At 36.8% G+C, this 22,500-nt stretch overlaps 1 protein-coding gene across 3 annotated transcripts in view; it reads left to right on the top strand.

Annotated features, from left to right (window-relative positions):
• Positions 1 to 22,500, top strand: part of LOC137656667 (cytochrome P450 2L1-like) — a 50,933-nt gene that overhangs the window by 4,626 nt on the left and 23,807 nt on the right. For all 3 annotated transcript variants that reach the window (XM_068390843.1, XM_068390841.1, XM_068390842.1), the window contains exons 2-9: positions 4,365 to 4,456; positions 5,735 to 5,855; positions 8,288 to 8,415; positions 9,528 to 9,697; positions 10,848 to 10,993; positions 19,856 to 19,943; positions 20,204 to 20,324; positions 22,452 to 22,500. The exon at positions 22,452 to 22,500 is cut by the window's right edge and continues 132 nt beyond it. In XM_068390843.1, coding sequence (XP_068246944.1) covers positions 4,372 to 4,456; positions 5,735 to 5,855; positions 8,288 to 8,415; positions 9,528 to 9,697; positions 10,848 to 10,993; positions 19,856 to 19,943; positions 20,204 to 20,324; positions 22,452 to 22,500 — 908 coding nt within the window. In that variant the 5' untranslated portion in view covers positions 4,365 to 4,371. The remainder of the gene's footprint in view (positions 1 to 4,364; positions 4,457 to 5,734; positions 5,856 to 8,287; positions 8,416 to 9,527; positions 9,698 to 10,847; positions 10,994 to 19,855; positions 19,944 to 20,203; positions 20,325 to 22,451) is intronic.

The following is a 22,500-nucleotide window of genomic DNA, read 5'->3' as shown; positions in this document are numbered from 1 at the left end:
TAAACAAAGTTTGACTATTAAGCTTTGGGTTCACTAAAAGTTTGACTATTAAACTTTGGGTTTTAAAAAAAGTTTGACTATTAAGCTTTGGGTTCACTAAAAGTTTGACTATTAAACTTGGGGTTTTAATAAAAGCTTGATTATTAAACTTTGGGTTCAATAAAAGTTTGACTATTAAACTTTGGGTTTTAATAAAAGTTTGACTATTAAGCTTTGGGTTCACTAAAAGTTTGACTATTAAACTTTGGGTTTTAAACAAAGTTTGACTATTAAGCTTCGGGTTCAATAAAAGTTTGACTATTAAACTTTGGGTTCACTAAAAGTTTGACTATTAAACTTGGGGTTTTAATAAAAGCTTGATTATTAAACTTTGAGATCACTAAAAGTTTGACTATTAAACTTTGGGTTTTAATATAAAAGTTTGAATATTAAACTTTGGGTTTTAATAAAAGCTTGACTATTAAACTTCGGGTTCAATAAAAGTTTGACAATTGGACTTTGGGTTTTAATAAAAGTTTGACAATTAAACTTTGGGTTCAATAAAAGTTTGACTATTAAACTTAGGGTTTTAATTAAAGTTTGACTATTAAACTTCGAATCTTCGAATTTTGACTATTAAGCTTCGAATTTTAATGGAAGTTTGACTATTACACAAAGGTTTTTAAAAAAACGTGACTTAAACTTGGAATTATCAAGAAAAAAAGTTCGATTGTTAAACTTGGCATTATAGTGGAAAATATTAATTTTGTTAGTTATCTTTATTTTAGGCTTCATCCTTTACTTAAGTTATTCATTTTTTTATATATATATAATTTTTCTTACGACGGTCCTCTTGCTCAAAAGTAAAAACCCATCTATGATTCAAAATAGTTGCGAGCATTAATGTCAAACCCATTTTAATCATAAATATGTAGAGTAGGATCTATGTGAACTCTTATCCCTTGCAATGGCCAAATGGTTTAAGTTTATTGTCTTATTGTATTGACTCATACATAGCTGTTTAAAAAAAAAAATATCCGTTATATCTTTATTCTCGACCCATAGTTAATTTGAAATTTTTTTTTGGCTGAATGCATGAAAGTAACGTGTTGAAGGATATCATAAATTAAACAGCCTTTTGTTGAAAATTTCTGAATCGTTTATCATGCGCAACAGCGTGGGAATCAGCTCAAATAATCTTCAGTTATTTCTTAGGCAGAGTAAATTCTTATACATATATATATATATATATATATATATATATATATATATATATATATATATATATATATATAATATATATATATATATATATATATATATATATATATATATATATATATATATATATATAATATATATATATATATATATATATATATATATATATATATATATATATATATATATATATATATATATATATATATTACTACTAGCATATTACGTAAATTCCAGAGCACCAAAACCTACGTGCTTTCTATTACATAATCTGATATACAAGAGAAATACCTTCGAGCTCTGAGAATAATACGCAACTCCCAAGAAATAATATATATGAACACTGAATATCTAAAATGTCTCTTTACTTTACACTCAAAACAAAACTGGGTGATTACTTTAATTTTATCATGAATTATTCTTGAATCAACCACTTCCTTCGGTTCTTAGTCAGGGGATACGAGCTAAGCACTGAGAAAAGTATTGGTGATCGAAATAATACAAAATTGAAAAAATAAATATATTCAATAAAAAATAACAAATTCTAAAAATATTAAAGTCAAAATAAATCACTCGAAATATTAAATCTGAACTAAACCTTTGACTAAGAAAAAATGTTACCTCATAAAAAATGATACAATCACTTGTTTCACTAGCAATTAATTTATGGAAATATTTAATTTTGACAATTAATGAATAAATGACACTTTAATACTTATAGAAAATAAATCAAAATTACACTTACATATACTTAACTGTTACTCTTATGTCCTTCTGCTCACACAAGGTTACCGAACGGTTAAGCAAAGGTAAATACACTTCAATGTCTAACCTAATTACCCAAGGCCAGTTACAAATAAATTTTACTATATAAAATGTACGGACATTAACACATGTCACTTTTAAATTAATCCCACAATTATATCACCAATGTTTGATTCAATATCATACACGGTACATGTTGGAATGAAATCACTATTCACATTTTGAGAGGAAAATGCTTTTCATGTTTGAGAGGAGACACTAAGCTCGTAGTGGCTGGATAGAAGCTGGCGGAAGCACAAATCTTGCAAGATGTCAGGCTGTATCTCTTCGTCTCCTATGCATTGCCAAGTAATTACAGTATATATTAACTTAATTCACTCTAGAAATTTATAGTAATTCATTCTCGTAGCGTGGGGGCATGGCTCTAGCGGCATAAGGTTGCCAACTTAGCAATTTGAAGAAGGGGTACTACCAGTGCTTGCGAGGCAGCTCTCTCTCAGCTAACTCCACCCACCTCCTTACGTAACATTACAAAAAAAGAATAATTCTTAGTCTAGAATTTTCATGTCTCTTCCAACCACGTGGAAACATGATGCAATCCCTAGTATGTGTCATACAGCATACCTTTTAACAAAAATACATAAGACTTTGTAACAAAACCATGTGAAATAAAAATTTAATTCTTTAAAATAATGTAAATTTACATATACGGAACTGAATGAAAATACAATTAAAAGAATGACGAAAATTTTATGTAATTTACATACACTACTTAATCCTATGTGAGTGGAACTCACCCTATGAGCTAGCTGTACATCTCTTAAATACACAAATAAAGTATGTGAATGAAATAATCTACTCTTATGTCAGACCAGCTTCGTAAGAATATCTATCTATCTATACATATACATAAATATATACACACATATATTTAGAGAGAGAGAGAGAGAGAGAGAGAGAGAGAGAGAGAGAGAGAGAGAGAGAGAGAGAGAGAGAGAGAGAGAGAGAGAGAGAGAGAGAGCATTACAGTCAGTGATGAGATGAACTTCTTTCAACTCTGCAGTTGGGAATATATTATGGTCATAATTTATGGAAAAGACAACTTTCTTTTGATCATTTCACTCGTATTCTCAGATTTGAAGAGATCTTCTCTAGATGACTGCTAGAGTGAGACTCGCTACTTAACAAGAACAGATTGATATACAGTCATAACCATCTTACATTACCATCATTATAATAATAAAATACTTTAATAGTCTTCATCAGTACCAAGAAGAATGGCATATCAGTTTCCAAAATAGATTTTATCAAAGTCAAAGTAATGGGGAAGTTCGTGGAATATCCTCTTCTAGATATAGACTATAGTCCTGACACATTAATGTTAATTACTTTATGAAGCTGTTACACTTACATTTAGTTATAATAAATGCCAGTGTACATTACGTAAGTTTTAACTATTAATATAATCAACCTAGGTATATATATATATATATATATATATATATAAGATAGTGAACTTCAAGTGTTGCCGGTTACAAAATCTGATAAAAATCTTTGGTACAAATTTTACGTCAGCGATCACGTAGTTATCTTGTAATCAATCAATCACATCATGAATGCATATCACAAAGAAAGAACAAAGAAAAACATTTTCTTTAATTTTAGAATTACATCAAGTATTTTACACTAGTTCGAAATTCTTTTTAACACTTTTAATTCTATTGGATTTATTCATCGATTTCAAGTTGTTTTTTCATTTTTATTGGGCGCACTTCGTGTTGTTGATTTGACTTTGTTTGATAATCGCTATTCGATTCTATGATTTTCACTTTTTTAACATTATTGGAAGTCTCGAAATATTAGTAATGTTACATATAAACGGTTGCTTATTACCAATACAACTACAATTAGTTGTAGTAATGATAATAATAATAATAACTAGAAATCCCCTATAAGAGTACAGACTTCCACCACGGCAGCTTTTTTCTCTAAAATCTCGCCTTTCCCAGAATCAATTTTTGTCGACCTTTTGCTCGACCTTTGACCTAGGATTTTCAAAATCAAATCACTTCCACGTCTCTACATAACAATTAATCACAAACTGGTTCATTCCTCTAAAAGTAAAATTGTGGCCAGGAAGTTGTTCACAAACAAACACACAAACAGGGGAGAAAATATAACCTCCTACCCACTTCGTTGGCGGAGGTAATAACCCCACACTATATACCTCAGTCTGCAGACTGTGATCAACAAAAACATAATCTCAAAATCCCCTTAAGACTTAAATAGACTTTTATAAGAACAACAATCACTCTCTTTACTTTCGCCTTCATTCCAGTCAAATGTTATATCATTCCACTAGGCATTTTGTATCAAATTTCGATTCCGTCTCTTCGCAGAGCAAATATGTGGACCACAATCTTCCTGGCAGTGACTCTGATTGTGGTCATTTTCTACAGAGCCGCAACTAGACCTCCGGGATTTCCTCCGGGTAAGATTTCGTAAATTAATTCACTAACAATAACAGAAATCTTTGCAAGGTTAGCTTACTCACAAAAGGTAAAGAGTTAAATGTTAATATATATGATATAGGTATTTCATAACATGCAGACAACACTTCTGATTAAGTCTTACGGTCAGCTATATTAAAACGTAGCTTATGTAAAACTTATTTTAATGCTAATTAATTTAGCATAAAAAAAAAAATGCCAGCAAACATATATCCAAGATCAATATAAATATTTACAAGATTAATGATATACTCATAGTTCACCTATTAATAATAATTTACACAAATTCGTAAAGTAATACAGGCCGCTGATATAATTTTTCAATGATTTTGAACTCAGATGACGTCTGGAAGATGAATTCTGTGACAATTTCCAGAAGAAAGTTCAAATATAAAAAATGATAAACAGGCACACAGTTTCTGATGAAATCGGATCTTCCAAGATTTCCTTGTTTTCTTCGAAAAGTCAGCAGTGTTGTAAAAATGGAAGTAAAAAAACGCACAGTATCTCAACACGTCACAAAAATGTCTCCACAAATGCACTCAGCAAAGGATGAAGAAAGTTTGTCTAAATGCATTAGCCATACTCTTTATATATACAAGATCCATTTTCTATGACTTCAAGAAAATTCAGGACAAACTATATCATGTAATAAGCAAGGCTGGAGACATCGACTATTTTGAGAAATTAACAAAAGCTCTCGTTCTAGAATACAAGAATCCCTCTGATTTACAAATCATTACAATATTTTCATATTGATTTTAATATTTGATATTTAAAAACAAACCCCTTTCACAAGTTCTAACATAAAAATAGATAAATCTAATCTACATATAACATTTATAGTTTAGGAATAATTCTTATAAGTACATTAGGGTTCATAAAATGAATACAGAACACTGCAGATCAGGGGTCATTATTCCAAAATACAGAAATCCTATATTAAATCACTAAAAACAAAGGTGTGAGAATTGATTGCCCCACAGCCAAGGTGTAGATATGAATTTTGGAGAACATTTACTATAAATAACTTTTCTAATTAATTTCTTAGGCTTTTTAAAATCTACATGTCTACATTCATTAATTCCTATATTTTTATTGACCATCTATGTATTATACAAAGCTTTTATTTAAACTTTCTGAGTACAGATGCAAGTATCCAACGATAACGAAGATGAAGAAGAACGCGCGCAAGTCAAACGTAAACAAAACCTTTTGTTTCCCCCGAAATTTGCTAATGTCATTTCATTCTCTCGCAGGACCACCGTCCTTACCTTTGGTAGGATCCATCTTGTCCCTCCTGCCGAATCCTAAAGAAGGATTTAAGAACCTCCGCGAGAAATACGGGGATATCTTTAGTCTCAAAACCTTCCGGAAATGGTAAAGTAGTAGTAGTTGTTGTTGTTGTTGTTGTTGTTGTTGTTATTATTATTATTATTGTTGTTAATTTATTTATAACCTATCAAACGATGAGGGTTTTTTTGTAATACCATTATTTTTACAATGTATTTATTCTTGCCCAGGTGAAGGTAATATAAGAGAGGGGGGACCCTAGGGACGTTACGAGCCGTAAATGGATTAGAACCAACTGCTGAGAGAGAGAGAGAGAGAGAGAGAGAGAGAGAGAGAGAGAGAGAGAGAGAGAATGGATGAATGATGGATTAGTCCCTATTTGGCATTACATCTTGAAAAAATTACTTTTTAAGGTCACATATCAATGGCCCTTTAAGGTCAGCCACGTTGAATAACGAAAAGGTCTGCAGGAAATAGCATTAGACATACTGTACTTCTATATCCTATTATGGGGCCAGGTTGCATAAGTCCTATTTGGCCAGGTCACATAAGTCGTATTTGGCCAGGTCGCATAAGTCCTATTTTGCTAGGTTGCCAGATGGCATAAGTCCTATTTTCCTAGGTCACATGAGTCCTATTTTGACAGGTCGTATAAGTTCTATTTTACTAGGTCGCATAACTCTTATTTTGCTAGGTTGCACAAGTCCTATTTTGCTAGGTCGCATAAGTCCTATTTTGCCAGGTTGTATAAGTTCTATTTTACTAGGTCGCATAAGTCCTATTTTGCTAGGTCACATAACTCCTATTTTGCTAGGTCGCATAATTCCTATTTTGCTAGATCACATAACTCCTATTTTGCTAGGTTGCATAAGTCCTATTTTGCTAGGTCACATAACTCCTATTTTGCCAGGCCACATAAGTCTTATTTTGCTAGGTCGCATAAGTCCTATTTTGCTAGGTCGCATAAGTTCTATTTTGCCAGGTTGCATAAGTCCTATTTTACTAGGTTGCATAAGTCCTATTTTGCTAGGTCACATAACTCCTATTTTGCCAGGTCATATAAGTCCTATTTTGCTAGGTCGCATAAGTCCTATTTTGCTAGGTTGCACAAGTCCTATTTTGCTAGGTCGCATAAGTCCTATTTTGCTAGGTTGCATAAGTCCTATTTTGCTAGGTCGCATAAGTCCTATTTTGCTAGGTTGCATAAGTCCTATTTTGCTAGGTCACATAAGTCCTATTTTGCCAGGTCATATAAGTTCTATTTTGCTAGGTCACATAACTCCTATTTTGCCAGGCCACATAAGTCCTATTTTGCTAGGTCGCATAAGTCCTATTTTGCTAGGTCACATAAGTCCTATTTTGCCAGGTCATATAAGTTCTATTTTTCTAGGTCACATAACTCCTATTTTGCCAGTCCACATAAGTCCTATTTTGCTAGGTCGCATAAGTCCTATTTTGCTAGGTCGCATAAGTCCTATTTTGCCAGGTCATGTAAGTCCTATTTTGCCAGGTAGCATAAGTCCCATTTTTACAGGTCGCGTAAGTCCTATTTTGCTAGGTCGCATAAGTCCTATTTTGCTAGGTCGCATAAGTCCTATTTTGCCAGGTCATGTAAGTCCTATTTTGCCAGGTAGCATAAGTCCCATTTTTATAGGTCGCGTAAGTCCTATTTTGCTAGGTCGAATAAGTCCTATTTTGCTAGGTCGCATAAATCCTATTTTGCCAGGTCATGTAAGTCCTATTTTTCCAGGTAGCATAAGTCCCATTTTTACAGGTCGCGTAAGTCCTATTTTGCTAGGTCGCATAAGTCCTATTTTGCCAGGTCATGTAAGTCCTATTTTGCCAGGTAGCATAAGTCCCATTTTTACAGGTCGCGTAAGTCCTATTTTGCTAGGTCGCATAAGTCCTATTTTGCTAGGTCGCATAAGTCCTATTTTGCCAGGTCATGTAAGTCCTATTTTGCCAGGTAGCATGAGTCCCATTTTTACAGGTCGCGTAAGTCCTATTTTGCTAGGTCGCATAAGTCCTATTTTGCTAGGTCGCATAAGTCCTATTTTGCCAGGTCATGTAAGTCCTATTTTGCCAGGTAGCATAAGTCCCATTTTTACAGGTCGCGTAAGTCCTATTTTGCTAGGTCGCATAAGTCCTATTTTGCTAGGTCGCATAAGTCCTATTTTGCCAGGTCATGTAAGTCCTATTTTGCCAGGTAGCATAAGTCCCATTTTTATAGGTCGCGTAAGTCCTATTTTGAGATATTCTTCATTGACTGAAGATTCATGTCCATTTTTTATTTAGTGATTTATAGATAGGAAATGACAGAATTTTTCTTTCCCTTAATTATGTTATCTTAACATTACATCTATCAACAATACTAATACCTTTGCTTTTTTCATGTTGAGTATAAAAAAAAGATAATGAAAAAAACTGTTTCAAAATTGATACATTTTTATCTAAAAAAATAATATTAATAATCAAAATATTAATAACAAAAAATAATTTTTATATTTCCTTTATTATAGGGGAATCATCATAAACAACCCTACCCTTATGCGAGAGGCTTTTAGTGACCAGGAATGCCAGGGTCGGATCGAGATGTACTTGTTCTTGTCGAGAAACGTGATCATCAGCGGCAAAGAGGAGCCCCTAGGTCAGTGTGGGGGAATTTAGTAAGCCTTAAAAGGAAGAGGGGTGTTTCTGGGAGCTCAGAGAGTAGTTCACTCAGAAAATTAAGAGATTTAGTCTAGTTAGGGGAAACAGTGAAGAAAGTATTCCCCTCAGATGCAAACAGGTACCTTTGGGCAAGTGCTGAAAAAATAGTTTCAGTTAAAAGAAAAGATAATAGTTGGAGTTTATAAAGTTAGTACTTTTCAGGGATGAAGAGCCACTAGGTAAATGCAGTTAATAGTTCATTCAACAGCAAAGAAGTACCTCTATGTACGTGCAGAAAGTTCACCATTCAACATAATATATGAGCCCCTTCTAAAAGCAGAATATACTCCACTCTTGGTCTATAAGGTGCCTTTAGGTATATGCAGAGTAGTCCTTTTAGCAGCAAATAGAAACCTTTGTATAAGTTTATAGTAGGTCCATTCCATTCTGTGACAATGAGGCGCCTCTAGATAAGAGGTCCTGTGAAGAGTTCCTTGCAATAAAGGCCTAGAAAAGCAGCCCTTAAAGTTAAGTAAAGTAAGAATAGTAGATTCATTGCCAACGAGGTGGCTTTGCTGAGTGCATAAAAGTATCCATTAAGTGAAAAAAGTTGACTGCCTGTGTTTAAATACTAAAAGTGAACACGTTAAGGGAAAAGAGAGGCTGTAGGGTAAGTACAGAGTGTATTCCCCATTCAGCGGCAGAAAAGTGACTTTTAGGAAGTGTAGTAAGCAAATTTATTTGGAGAACAAAGGAACCTGTGGGTAGATGCAGAAAATAGTCCACACCGAGGCAAAGAAAAGCCGTTGATTTGGTAAAGAATGTAGCCCAGTTTGTGAATCATTGTTTGATGCAAATTCTTTTACAGCTTATATAGTTATGGGTGCATGTGTTGCATAACTTTTTTTTAATATAAACCTTTAAATTCACTCTCGAGAGAGTACTTCAATCAAGAGAACAGTATTTAATAATAGGTTAATGGAAATGGTATCAAAACAGTTTAGACTTACATAATTGTAAAGCTGTGTACCCTTCTGGCACCAACACCTCCAAATGAATGGAGGTAAAGTGTATGGTGTAAATATAAATATATAGGACTCTGTTCAACAGGCATATTAGGCACGAGCGGGGATGTATGGAAAAACCAAAGGCGCTTCACCCTGAGGGCCCTCAAGGATTTAGGATTCGGGAGGCACAGCCTGGAGCCAGTGATGCAATGTGAGCTGGTAGATCTGGGACAACACCTGGCTACTAGACAAAAGGAGAAGGTCGCTGTTGGGGTACGTAAGACTCACTTCATATCCTCGTGGCTCTGAATGTCCTTCCTGCTCCTGTGTCTCAGTTTTTCATTTCTTACAGTCCTTAGCTTGAAAAGTGTATGGGGTTGCCAATGAAGTTGGGCATTTGCGTCAAATGCTTTGACCTACAACACGAGAGTTTACAAACCCGATTGGTAATTCGTGCCATTTTCTTTCAGAAGTCAGATTTTTGCACTTTTCTCCATTTCCAAGATTTATCAAGAGGTGGCGGGAACTTTGTCATTCTGTTATTTTGAATGTTTTTATAATTTGTTTTTGTTTTTATCATCATCATCATTAATATTATTATTATTATTATTATTATTATTATTATTACATGCTAAGCAACAACCCTAGTTGGAAAAGCATGATGCTATAAGCCAGAGGGCTCCAACAGGAAAAATGGCCCAGTGAGGAAAGAAAATAATCCACAAGAGAAATAATGAACAATTAAAATAAAATATATTAAGAACAGTAACATTAAAATAAATCTTTCATATATAACCTATAAAAACTGTGCAAAAGTGTACCCTCAAGTCAGAAATCATAAATCAATATATTGGCGTAGACATTATTTATGGAAATGCAAAATGTCCTCTCATTTCCACAGAACAAAATTTGAAAGACATTTACTAAAGGCTTCCACACCATACAATTATGGGCGTGTTTGAAATGTTAAGAAAAACAATGAGTCCACTTCAAACTACTTATTAGAACAGTGAATACACGAAGATGAGTGAATCCGCAAATAAAAACATATATATCGATAAATCAGCATTAACAGACCAGTCAGACAGTCACACATATCTTAGAAGATAATATGAAACTACAAGAACATTTTCAATGTTTCTAGCTCATATCAATAAAAATGAACCCTTGGCCAAAAATATAATTGGAAAGAAAGTGGTTAATCTACTTACTGTAGAAAAACTGAAATCATTCACCATTGCAAAAAAAAAAAAAAAAAAAAAAAAAAAAAAGGCCAGACTAAGACTTCTACCTTAGCCACTCAAAAATGGTTAAATTTTAGTCAACATAACTATAAGATAAATCATTTTCCAATTTTCCAAAATGAAAAGTACACTTTAGACTTTGCTTACAATGATAATAAACGGAAATCATTCCTCCACAGCTCCTGTTCAACAACAGCATCATCAACGTGATTTGGGCCATGGTTATGGGCAAGAGATTCTCCCACGGAGACGAGAGGCTGACTGAACTGGCGGATAAGGTCAACAAGATGTTGCAGACATTTGATCCCTTCAATCCAGCTCTCAAGTAAGATGACCGATCCTTCTGCGTATAATGCATCTCTAGTTCCTTCTGGCATTTTCCAATTTTACTTTACAACTTTATTAACCAGTTTGTGGGTATCTCATATTTTTGTAGTACTTAAATGAGTCGTACAGCTGAAAATAAAAGCGACCAAATGAAGCGGATAAAATGTGAAAGGCAATTGAGAGACACTACAGAGAACTTATATTTTCCTGTATACAACCCACCTAATTCAGGGCATACTGTAAGCCAAATCTCCCTTCTTGCTGATGCAAGAGAGAATGTCAGACCATTTCTATTCTTGGTTTTGTCCTCAGTTTGATGAAATGTATTTTGGTTCAGTGAAATTTGTTTCCCTATCAAAGCTTTTAGTAAGGTTCAAAGCTTTATGAGGACAAAATTGGTTTGTAGCCTTTTATGAGAATTAAAACGGATTTTGACCTAAGAAAAATCTATTTTTGGGTGAGATAGCCATGTCATCCTCATGGAAGTTTCTCAAAGGCAGCTTTCTACTTGGAATATTTCTGCGAGTGATATACCAGAGGTTCTATTCCCTGGAGAAAATATCCTGAGAGATATCGTGTATACAACAGGGGGGCGTATTACAGCTTCCGATCCCAGTGTGCTACTTCAAACACGTTTCCTGGTTTACCATTCCAAGAGTAGCCATCATATGATGCAGTCAACAAGGCCTCACAGTGAGAATTTGGAGGGAATGAAAAGTAACAGGCCGGACTAGGAGGACGACATGGCTCTCTCACCAAAAATAGATTTTTCCTATGTCAAAATCCGTTTTTTGGGCTCGAGCCATGTCCTGATGGAATTGTACTAGAGAATTAATATTCTCAGTTGTGGCCAGATGAAGTTTTTAACTCAATTGATTTCCTAGAATTCCCACTAAATATATAAGAACAAGGTCCCAAGAAAAGTAGTGTGACAGGGAAAGGGGTGTCTACACTTTCACATAGCAGTTGGGATAATAGTCCCAAGCTATGAACACAAATGAGTTGATTGTAAATCACATAGGAGCAAAGAAATATGATTGCACAGTCCCACTCACAGTGAATAAAATCTTTGTCACCATAAGTCTATCAGACCGAGGTATGTAAAAGAAGGGTAAAAAATGGAGGTACGCTATTTTATTGAGAACATTAGGTCCATAAAAAGGAAACAGAAAAAGAGCGACAATGTTTCATTATTTCCAAAAATTCATAAATGTACAATAATCGGCGCAACGGTATGTACATTAAATATGTGTAGAAACTGCAGAGTTATGTACCAGAGTAACATAACAATAATATTCATAAAATAAAAGGAGAATATCACCTTTGACTCTTTACTATATATATATATATATATATATATATATATATATATATATATATATATATATATATATATATATATAAATATATATATATATATATATATATATATATATATATATATATATATATATATATATATATATATATATATATATATATAGATTAACACACATTGCAAATAAGAGTATTATTCCAAATGAACAATGCAGACTGAAAGTCCCAAATATACAGTCCGTGAGAGTCCATGCAGAACACCAAGAAGCCGGTCTAATCACACTACCAGCGGCCACCATAAAGTGTTTAATGTCTTCCAACTGACACAAGTAATGTTTGAAAAAACTCTCTTGAAGATTTCCATCCCTTGCAAACTTGTAAGACTTCAAAGGACATGTATTGAAAAAAGTCAAGGAAGAAGCAACTTTCCAAGGGTCAAGACCCAATGGAGGGTCAGCCCTACTGATTAAATAGGTGAATACGGACCTTAGGAGTTTCAAAGAAAGAATGCAAGATCTAGGTAAAAATTTACCTTCCCCCTATTCCGGGAAATCGATGCGGCCATCATCCCTTGAAAGTGCCACAATCTCGCTAACTCTAACATCAGAAGTCATAGTAAGGAAAAAGATTGACGTTTGAGTAAGATCCCTCAAAGAGGTAGCGGCATTATGTATTGAGGAGATTAAGTGCGAGACTTTATCCATCGACCACGAGGTAGCCTTGGGAGGAGCATTTGCCTTCAATTTAGCACAAGCCTTTGGGATCTTACTGAAACATTCGCTATCAAGTTCAATATCAAAAGCATAAGTGCTAGGTCAAACTTTGTTCGTGTTACAAAATGCAGAAGTCCATAGTAATAGAAGAGGGCTGATGTCCTTTAACAAATTCCACCCATTTATTCCAGAAAGACAAGTATTGTCGTTTAGTAGGGCAAGAAATTCATGGGCTGAAGGTTTTTTCGTCATCCAAGAGGAAACAAAGACAGTTTTCTATGAAACATCTTGGGACAATAAAGGAGATGATAGAAGGATCTGGAGAGGTTTGAGTTCCAGAACCAAAGGGTACCAACTGCTCTCGGGCCTTTTTGGAGCCACTAGAGCTGCTGTCCCTTTGAAAGTCTGCAGGTTGTTCAGGACTTTCATTAGGAGCTTGAACAGTGGAAAGAGGTAAATGAGAGACCACTGGCTCCAATACAGTGACAATACGTTCCTTACCGCCGCTTCCGGATTTAAGATTGGTGCTATGTACCAGGGAAGCTTCTTGTTGAAGCTCGTCACAAAGAGACCTGTTTGCAGTTCTGGGACTTGCTCAAGGGTGAAACAGAATGATTTTGAATCTAGAGACCATTCCGTTCCCTGAGGCTTGGATTCTGACAGGGCGTTGGCCATCACATTGTGAACCCCTCCTAAGTGAACTGCTGACATATGCAAATTTCTCAGCCTCACAGAGGTGAGAACGTCTAGAATCACATGATTGATCTGAGAAAACGTGGAGCTCTGTACGTTGACGCAGTGGACTATTGTCTTACTGCCCAGAACTAATTTGGTGTATGATTTTTTCTTTAGGATCAGTCTCCTCAGAGTGAGAAACACTGCTATAGCTTCCAGAATGTTGATATGGAACTTCTGAAATGTGGTTGACCACTGACCCTGTACCTTCTTAAAAAGGGGAATGTCCCTACCAACTCTGTTCCAAGGCATTTGTGTGAATGGTCATGGAAGGAGGATACTGTAGAGGGACACGAGTTGATAAGCTCTTGGCAGTGGCCAATAGCTTGAGCTGTTTGTGTGGCAAAGTCGGGGTTTCGTGGCAAAGATCTTTCCAAGCATTTGATGCCTTTCTTCTCCAGGCTTTGTTGGTATCTTTGAGTCTTGCATTTAGGATTGGGTCTATCACAGCAGTGAACTACAGAGATCCTAACACACTTTCCTGTTTAAGTCTGGTGATTACCTTCGAGTGAAATAAGTACCCGACAGATTATGCGATTTCCTTTCTCTTGCTTTGCAGTGGACAAAGGGTGTGTGACTTTATATTCCAGTGAAGCTCTAGTCACTGGTAAACTTGAGCTGAAGATAGCCTGTTCTTTTCAAGGTTGATCGGAATTTCATGACTTCTTGAGCTTCTAGAAAACATTTTGACTTCGTTGCAGTCCAGAGTAGGTAAACCATCAACTGAAGGCCTTTGTTCCATAGTTGTCGGTCAACGACCTAAACTAGTTTGTAAAAATCCTTGGAGCTATACTGAGCCCGAAGGGCATAGCTCTGAATATGAAGGCCTTTCCTACCAGTCTGAAACCAAGGTGGGGGAGAAGTGCTGACCTAATGGAAGATGCCAATATTCATCAGAAAGATCTATGGAGATGGTGTAGACCCCCTAGGGTAGTAGGGTCCGTATTTGCGAGATAGTCAGTATCTGGAACTTGTCGTTCAGAATAAATTTGTTTAGTGGGAACAAGTCCAGAACAGTTTTAAATGTGTTCGAATCTTTCTTGGGGACGCAGAAGAGTCGCCTTGAAAGTTCATGGATTTTGTGCAACAGATGACTCCCTTCTGGAGAAGAACCTGTACGCAATCCTCTAAGAATGTTGCTGTGGATTGAAAGAACCTCTTGAACTGGGGTGGTTTCTGTCTCCATTTCCGGGCTAGTCCCTATGAGACTATACTGTGAACCTAAGGATCGAACTCCCATTGATCCCTGTAAAGATAAAGACTTCCCCCTACTGGGAGCTCCTCATTGTTGTTGTGAAGGACCTGCTTCTTTAAACGCCTTGTCTCTACTTCCTCGGCCCCTAGATTGTCTGCCTTTTCTAGACCCTCCTTCTGCTGCTAGCACTTTTCTTTTGTGGTGGCTATGGTTGGAGACTGCTGGGGAACCATGTACACAGTCGGGCAACTGAGGCCGTCGTGATAGGAAAGTTTTTCCTGCCTTTAAAAGTAAAAAAAACCTGAATTCAACAGATATATGTACAGAAGAATTGTCATTGACTTTTATCTTTCTTCGTGGCCAAGTGGTATGTCACTGTTGCTACAAGTTTCGTGGACCGGAGTTCGATTCCCGGCCAGTCAGAAACTATTGTCTTTGAGTAACTTCAACCTGGGGCTCTGATCCCGAGATCAGTAAGAGAATCCAGACATTAATGTGTCAAAATATATGGCTTATTTGAATATGAAAAACACATCTAAATGTGCAAAATTTATCATTCATCGAATGCCAAGTACAAACTTAACAATTAGCTACGATGGGAAAGATGGGTAGATTTCAATTCTAAGTGAAAAAACCTGAATTCGACAAGTATAAGTACAGAAGAGTTGTCATTGACTTTTATCTCTCTTCGTGGCCAAGTGATATGTTCCTGTTGTTACAAGTTCCGTGGTCTAGGGTTGGATTCCCAACCGGTCAGAAGCTATTGTCTTTGAGTGATTTAGCCTGGGGCTCTGATCCCAAGGCCGGTAAGAGAATCCAGACATTAATGTATCAAAATATATGGCTTATTTGAATAAGATGTGAATAAGATGTGCATATATATATATATACACATACATACACACACACACATATATATATATATATATATATATATATATATATATATATATATATATATATATATATATATATATATATATAATCATTCTTCCTTTAGCATTGGTAACTATAGTACCAAGCTATGATGCAAGTGATATGTTGGTAAAAATTAGGAGCAAAGGAAATCAACGTCACAGTCCCACTCTCTATGGAGAAGATCTTTGTCTCCAGATGATGAAAAGACCGAAGCCTATAAAGGGAGTGTTAAAAATTGAGGTACACTAGTTTTATTTTGTATAGTAGGTGCAATGAAAGGAAATGCATAAAGGAAAAGCAGTCTTTTATTGTTTACAAAGATGCATAAATGTAATAGTAATCAATTTCAATATCATATGCAGTAGATACATACAGAAAACCGGAGTTTTCCGACCATAAAAATTTTGCAACAGAGTAGTAAAATAGTAACACTCATGACATAAAGGGAAAAATATCACCATTGACTCTTTACAATATTAAATAGTACATTGAAAAGAGGAACATGAGTCCCCTTGCACAACATAGATTGAAAAGTCCCAACTATACAGTCTATAGGAGTCCATATACAACACTTAAGAATAATCACACTACCACCGGCCACAACAAAGTGTTTAATCTCATCCAACTGTCGTAAGTAATATTTTGAAGAACACTCTTGAAGATTTTCAGCCCGTGTAAGCCTGTAAGCCTGCAAAGGACATGGATTGGAAAAACCTTAAGGAAGAGGCAACTTTCTTAGGGTCATGACCTGATGGTATACTATCAGGGTCAGACCTGATGAAATAAGTGAGATTGGACCTTAGCTGTTTCAGAGAAAGATTAGACCCTGTCGTCTCCCCTTTAAAAAGTTGACCGCCTTCAACAGGTAGGCTTTAAGGCACTCCACAGGGCACAGAGAAGGGTCCTCCTGAAGTGGGACTATCTTCCAAGGCCGACTTACATAGGAAATAGTCGTAGAGGCCAGACCTTGATCATGCAATGAGATAAAGAAGGAAATACAGAAGTCCATAGAAATGGAAGAGGGCTGATGACTTTTCACGAATGCAACCCATTTTTTCAGGAAGAAATATATTGTCGTTCTATGGTATTGGACTTGTACTCTTCTATGAAGTCAATTCTTTCCCTCGCAACTCCAAACTTTCTTTGAGCTATGATGGCGAGAAAATCATTAGCTGAAGGGTATTCGTTATCCAAGAGAAAGTGAAGACAGTCTTCTGTAGAACATCCTGGGACAGCACTGGATATGGTAGAAGGACCTGGAGAGGTTTGAGTTCCAGAACAAGATGATACCAATTGCCTTTGGGCTACTTGGGAGCCACTAGAGCTGCTGTTCATTTGAAAGTCCGTAGTTTGTTCAGGACTTAGGAGGTTGAATGGTGGAAATAGGTAGATGTGAGGTCACTGGTTCCAATCCAGAGACATCGCATCCGTCCCTATCGCTTCCAGATCTAAGTTTGGTGCTACATTCTGGGGAAACCTTCTTGTTGAAGCTCGTCGCAAAGAGTTTGATTTGCAGTTCTGGGACTTGCTCTAGTATGAAACAGAATGATATTGCATCCAGACAGACCATTCTGTTTCCAGAGGCTTGGATCTCGACAGGGCGTCTGCCGTCACATTGCGAACCCCTTTGAGGTGAACTGCTGAGAGATGCCAGTTCCTGTAATTTTCTAAAGTGAGGATGGCTAGGATTACATGGTTGATCTGAGGAGACCTGGAGCCCTGTCTGTTGACACGGTGGACTATTGCCCCGTTGTCAATGACTAAATTAATGTGTGATTTCATCTTTGGATTCATTCTCTTCAGAGTCAAAAACACTGCCATTGCTTCCAGAATATTGATGTGAAATTTCTGAAATGTGGTTGACCACCAACCCTGTACTTTCTTGGAAGAGGAGTGCACCCCACCCCCGGCTTGTTCCGAGGCATCCGTGTGAATAGTCACGGAAGGAGCAGGGTACTACAGAGGGATGTGTGTCGATAAACTCCTGGCAGTGTATCATGGCTTGAGCTGCTTTTGCAGTAAAACACACGTTTTTGTGGTGAAAATCTCGCCAAGCATATGATGCCTTTCTTCTCCAGAGTCTGTTGGCATTTTTCAGTCTCGCTTTTAGGATCGAGTCCGTCTGGGCAGCGAGCTGCAGTGAACCCAAGACTCTTTCCGGTTGACATCTGGTGAGTACTTTTAAACGAAGAACAAACTTTGCTATTTCCTTTCTCTTGCCTTGCGGTAGAGGGAAGGCGTGTAACTTTAGATTCCAGTGAAGCCCTAGCTACTGGAATTCTTGAGTTGGAGACAGCTTGGACTTTTCGAAGATTATCTGAAAGACCAGAGACTGTAGGAATTTCATGACATTTTGAGCTGTCCGAAGACACTCTGACTTCATTACAGCCCAGACCAGCCAGTTGTCCAGGTATACCATCACCCAGAAGCCTTTGTTCCGTAATTGTTGGACGATGGCCTCGACTAGCTTTGTGAAATTCTAGGGGGCTATATTGAGCCAAAGGGACATAACTCTGAATATGTAGGCCTTTCTTGGCAGTCTGAAACCAAGGTAGGGGGAGAAGTGTCAACCTATCGGAAGATGTCTATAGGCGTCTGTAAGATCTATGGAAACTATGTAGGACCCTTTGGATAGTAAGGACCATATTTGCGAGATAGTCAGCATCTGGAACTTGTCTTTCAGAAAGAATTTGTTTAGTGGGGACAAGTCGAAGGTTGTTCGAAGAGTGTTCGAATCTTTCTTGGGCATGCAGAATAGCCACCCTTGAAAGTCCATGGATTTTGCGCAACAGATGACACCCTTCCGAAGAAGATCCTGTGCACAATCCTTCAAAATTGGGGTTGTGGGTTGAAAGAACCTCTTGAACTGGGGAGGTTTCAATCTCCATTTCCTGCCTAGTCCGTTTGAGACTATGCTGTGAGCCCTACTGGGAGCTCCTTATTGCTGGTGTGAAGGACCAGCGTCTTTAACAACTTTGCTTCTACTTTCTCGGCCTCTAAATTGGCCGCCTTTTCCAGACCTTCCCCTGCTACTGGTGTTCTTCTTTTGAGCCCAGAGATGGTGGAACATGGCGGTGGCTCTCTCATACACCTGGATGAAGGCTGGCGACTGTGGTACATGTTGCTGAGGAGCCATGTATACAGTCTAAAGGATGGCAGCAAATGAGGCTATCACAACAGGAAAGGATTTCCTTCCTTTAAAGTGCCGTCTGGGCTTCTTGCCCATGGGTTGAGGTCCTTCACTGGGGGTAAATTTCCGTTCAGAGAATATACCCACCTTGTCTGTAAGGCTCTTATTCTCCTAAGCCACTTTGTCCATGACATCCTTAACCAGTTCCTCGGGGAAGAGATCTTTCCCCCAGATATTCAAGTCGATCACTTTTCTAGGTTCATCCCTGATTGTCGCAGTGGCTAGTACGTGTTCTCTACATGAGCTCCTGGCTAGGAAGAAAGCATGGAGATCATTATGAAATATGGGTAGGAGAGTCTTCCCCAAGACAGGGAAGAGATCAGAGTTGGAATAGTTTCCAATAAGCATCTCTAGATAAGATTTGAAAGGATAAAGAGGAAGATAGTATCTCTTTGTCTTGTTGGACATCCTCCCAACTGTCCGAATCAAAAGGAAGGGCTAGGGAGACAGGTTTGCACTGGTCTAGCACTGGGAATGGTCTACCCTCCACTTCTGCTTTCTGTACAGCCTCTAAACTTTAAGAGGCAAAAGGAAAGACAATATCCTTGGGGCTACAAAGGTGGCCGGCTTCTTGCCAAAAGCAGAGAGTTGAGGAACTTCCATCTGGATGACATGGCTCGAGACCATAAATAAATAAATATATATATATATATATATATATATATATATATATATATATATATATATATATATATATATATATATATATATATATATATATATATATATATATATATATATATATATATATATATATATATATATATATATATATATAATTTTCCATTTCAGTTTCAGAATCATCAAAAAACTCTTCCCAAACTTAGAAATCTTCAAGAAGGTTGATGGATACATGAAAGATTTGCTCCATTTCATCGAGGTCAGTAAATCTAGTTATAATTCATCTTACCGAAGTTATAAGCAAATTCTGGCATGTAACATCAAAGGTTAGGAGTAAGTAATAAAGTTTACGGTCCTGTTACCAAATGCTGTAAATCTGTTATTAAAAATCCTTGAATGCAATAAACTAAAAATGTTTCACAGAATGTTGAAAGTTATTAGGAAAATATCAAGAATTATTAATTTTATGGCAAGAAGAGGTATACCTAGAGATTTTTTGTCGTATCCTTTCGCCTTTAGGAGCAAATGATCATTTACGAAGCGGATGCGGAATCAGCTGAGAGTGACAGCAGCTACATGGGGGCGTATCTGAATGAGATGAAGGAATGTGCCTCGAATAATAAAGAGACTCCTCTTAGCAGTAAGTACTAGAGAGATAAAAAGGATTTCCTCATATTTCTTATAATTTAGTACAGGAAGTCCTCGACTAACAAACATTCAGAGATACAAACACAAATCCAACTGAAAACAAAGATAAGATAAAGAAATATTGTCATAAAACTATATTATATCATTTAATACAGTAAGCAAAACAACAGTTGTAAAAACCTGATACCTATTTCATATGAAACCTGACTATTTACTGAATTTTGTAGCAATTATTATTATCATTATTACTTGCTAAGCTGCAACCCTAGTTGGAAAAGCAGGATGCTATAAGCCCAGGGGCCCCAACAAGGAAAATAGCCCAGTGAGGAAAGGAAACAATGAAAAACAAGTGAGCAAGTCCTGAACGCGGACATGGTCCTCGTAGAGGACATACCTCCGCCAAGGTGACCTAGAGCGCCATATGTCCTAGAATCATGAATTGATGTGACTTCGACCTTCACATGACCTTGACCTTCACGTGACCTTCAAGTGACCTTGACCTTCACGTGACCTTGACCTTCACATGACCTTGGCTTCAAGTGACCTTGATCTTCAAATGTACTTGACCTTCACGTGACCTTGACCTTCAGGTGACCTTGACCTTCACGTGACCTTGACCTTCACGTGACCTTGACCTTCAAGTGACCTGCTTGACTTTTGACCTTCAAGTGATCTTTGTTCATTTGCCACTGATACTTAATATGACATTGATATAATGCACCAATATGACCTTGACCTTTGACCTTTATAAATTTGAACATCACCCATGGGTTGCGCCTGGACTAGGACTTCCCTGTTGGCTTATGCAAAAGTCAGTGCTTTATTTCTGTCTCTTGATATGGCCACTTATGTCATAGTGACACCAGTGACCCCTGTGACCTTGACCTTGGGGTGACCTTGACCAAAATTTAATCAGTTCTTCCATACACATTGGGGAACTACTTGGCCAAGTTTGAAGTGATTCCGTGTAGAAATGTGGCCTCTACGTTGTCCACAGACAGACAGACAAACAGAGAAACAAACAAACAAACAAACAAACAAACAAACCGAACCGAAAACATAACCTCCTGGCGGAGGTAATAAAATATCTTAAGAACAGTAACAACATTAAAAAAAATATTTCCTATATAAACTATAGATACTAACAAAACAAGAGGAAGAGAAATAAGATAGAATAGTGTGCCCGAATGTACTCTCAAACAAGAGAACTCTAACCCAAGACAGTGGAAGGCCATGGTACAGTGGCAATGGCACTACCCAAGACTAGAGAACAATGGTTTGATTTTGTAGTGTCCTTCTTCTAGAAGAGACGTTTACTAAAGCTAAAGAGTCTCTTCTACTCTTACCAAAAGGAAAGTGGCCACTGAGCAATTACAGGGCAGTAGTTAACCCCTTGGATGAAGGAGAATTATTTGGTAATCTTAATGTTGTCAGGTGTATGAGGACAGAGGAGAATATATAAAGAATAGGCCCGACTATTCGGTGTTTGTGTAGGCAAAGGGAAACTGAACCATAACCAGAGAAAAAGATCCAATGTAGTACTGTCTGGCCAGTCAAAGGACCCCATAACTCTCAAGCGATAGTATCTCAATGGGTGACTGGTGCCCAAGCCAACCTACTACCTAAAAAAGGCATGGAATTCAGGTTAGGCCTACCCTAGGACAAAATCTAACAAATTTGGAGTTACAAACAATTCGATTTACAAATAGCTTCTTGGAACCAATTAAGTTTGTAAGTTGAGGACCTTCTGTACTCAGTAATATACAGAAACAGATGAAGCCTATATCTGTTAATGCGAATTTTCTATGAGAATACAGTCAAGTACCCCTGGAGGAGGTTCCTGGGGATGGAAGGTGTAAGGTCATACTAAGTAGCCTAAATTGTGCGTCAACCTTGAGTGGCATACAACATGGAGTCATAATTGTAGGAGACACACTAACATAGAAAAAGAATATTTTTTCAAATGATAGAACATCTAATCAGCTTGTTTTAACATGTGTTCACAGTATGCTGAAATACATTAGTTTGTTACAATGATTTCTTAGGAATTTGAGCAAATTCAATTGTGCATTAGAATTTCTGAAAATATTACTTGGATGATCTTCTTCTCTAATTCCAGTGAATCATCTGAAAGCAAACATTCTGGAACTCTTCATAGCGGGCAGTGA

Source organism: Palaemon carinicauda, chromosome 17, assembly GCF_036898095.1.
Source record: "Palaemon carinicauda isolate YSFRI2023 chromosome 17, ASM3689809v2, whole genome shotgun sequence".
NCBI lineage: Eukaryota > Metazoa > Arthropoda > Malacostraca > Decapoda > Palaemonidae > Palaemon > Palaemon carinicauda.
The sequence above is the reverse complement of the archived record's forward strand: the minus strand, read 5'-3'. Positions and strand labels throughout refer to the sequence as shown.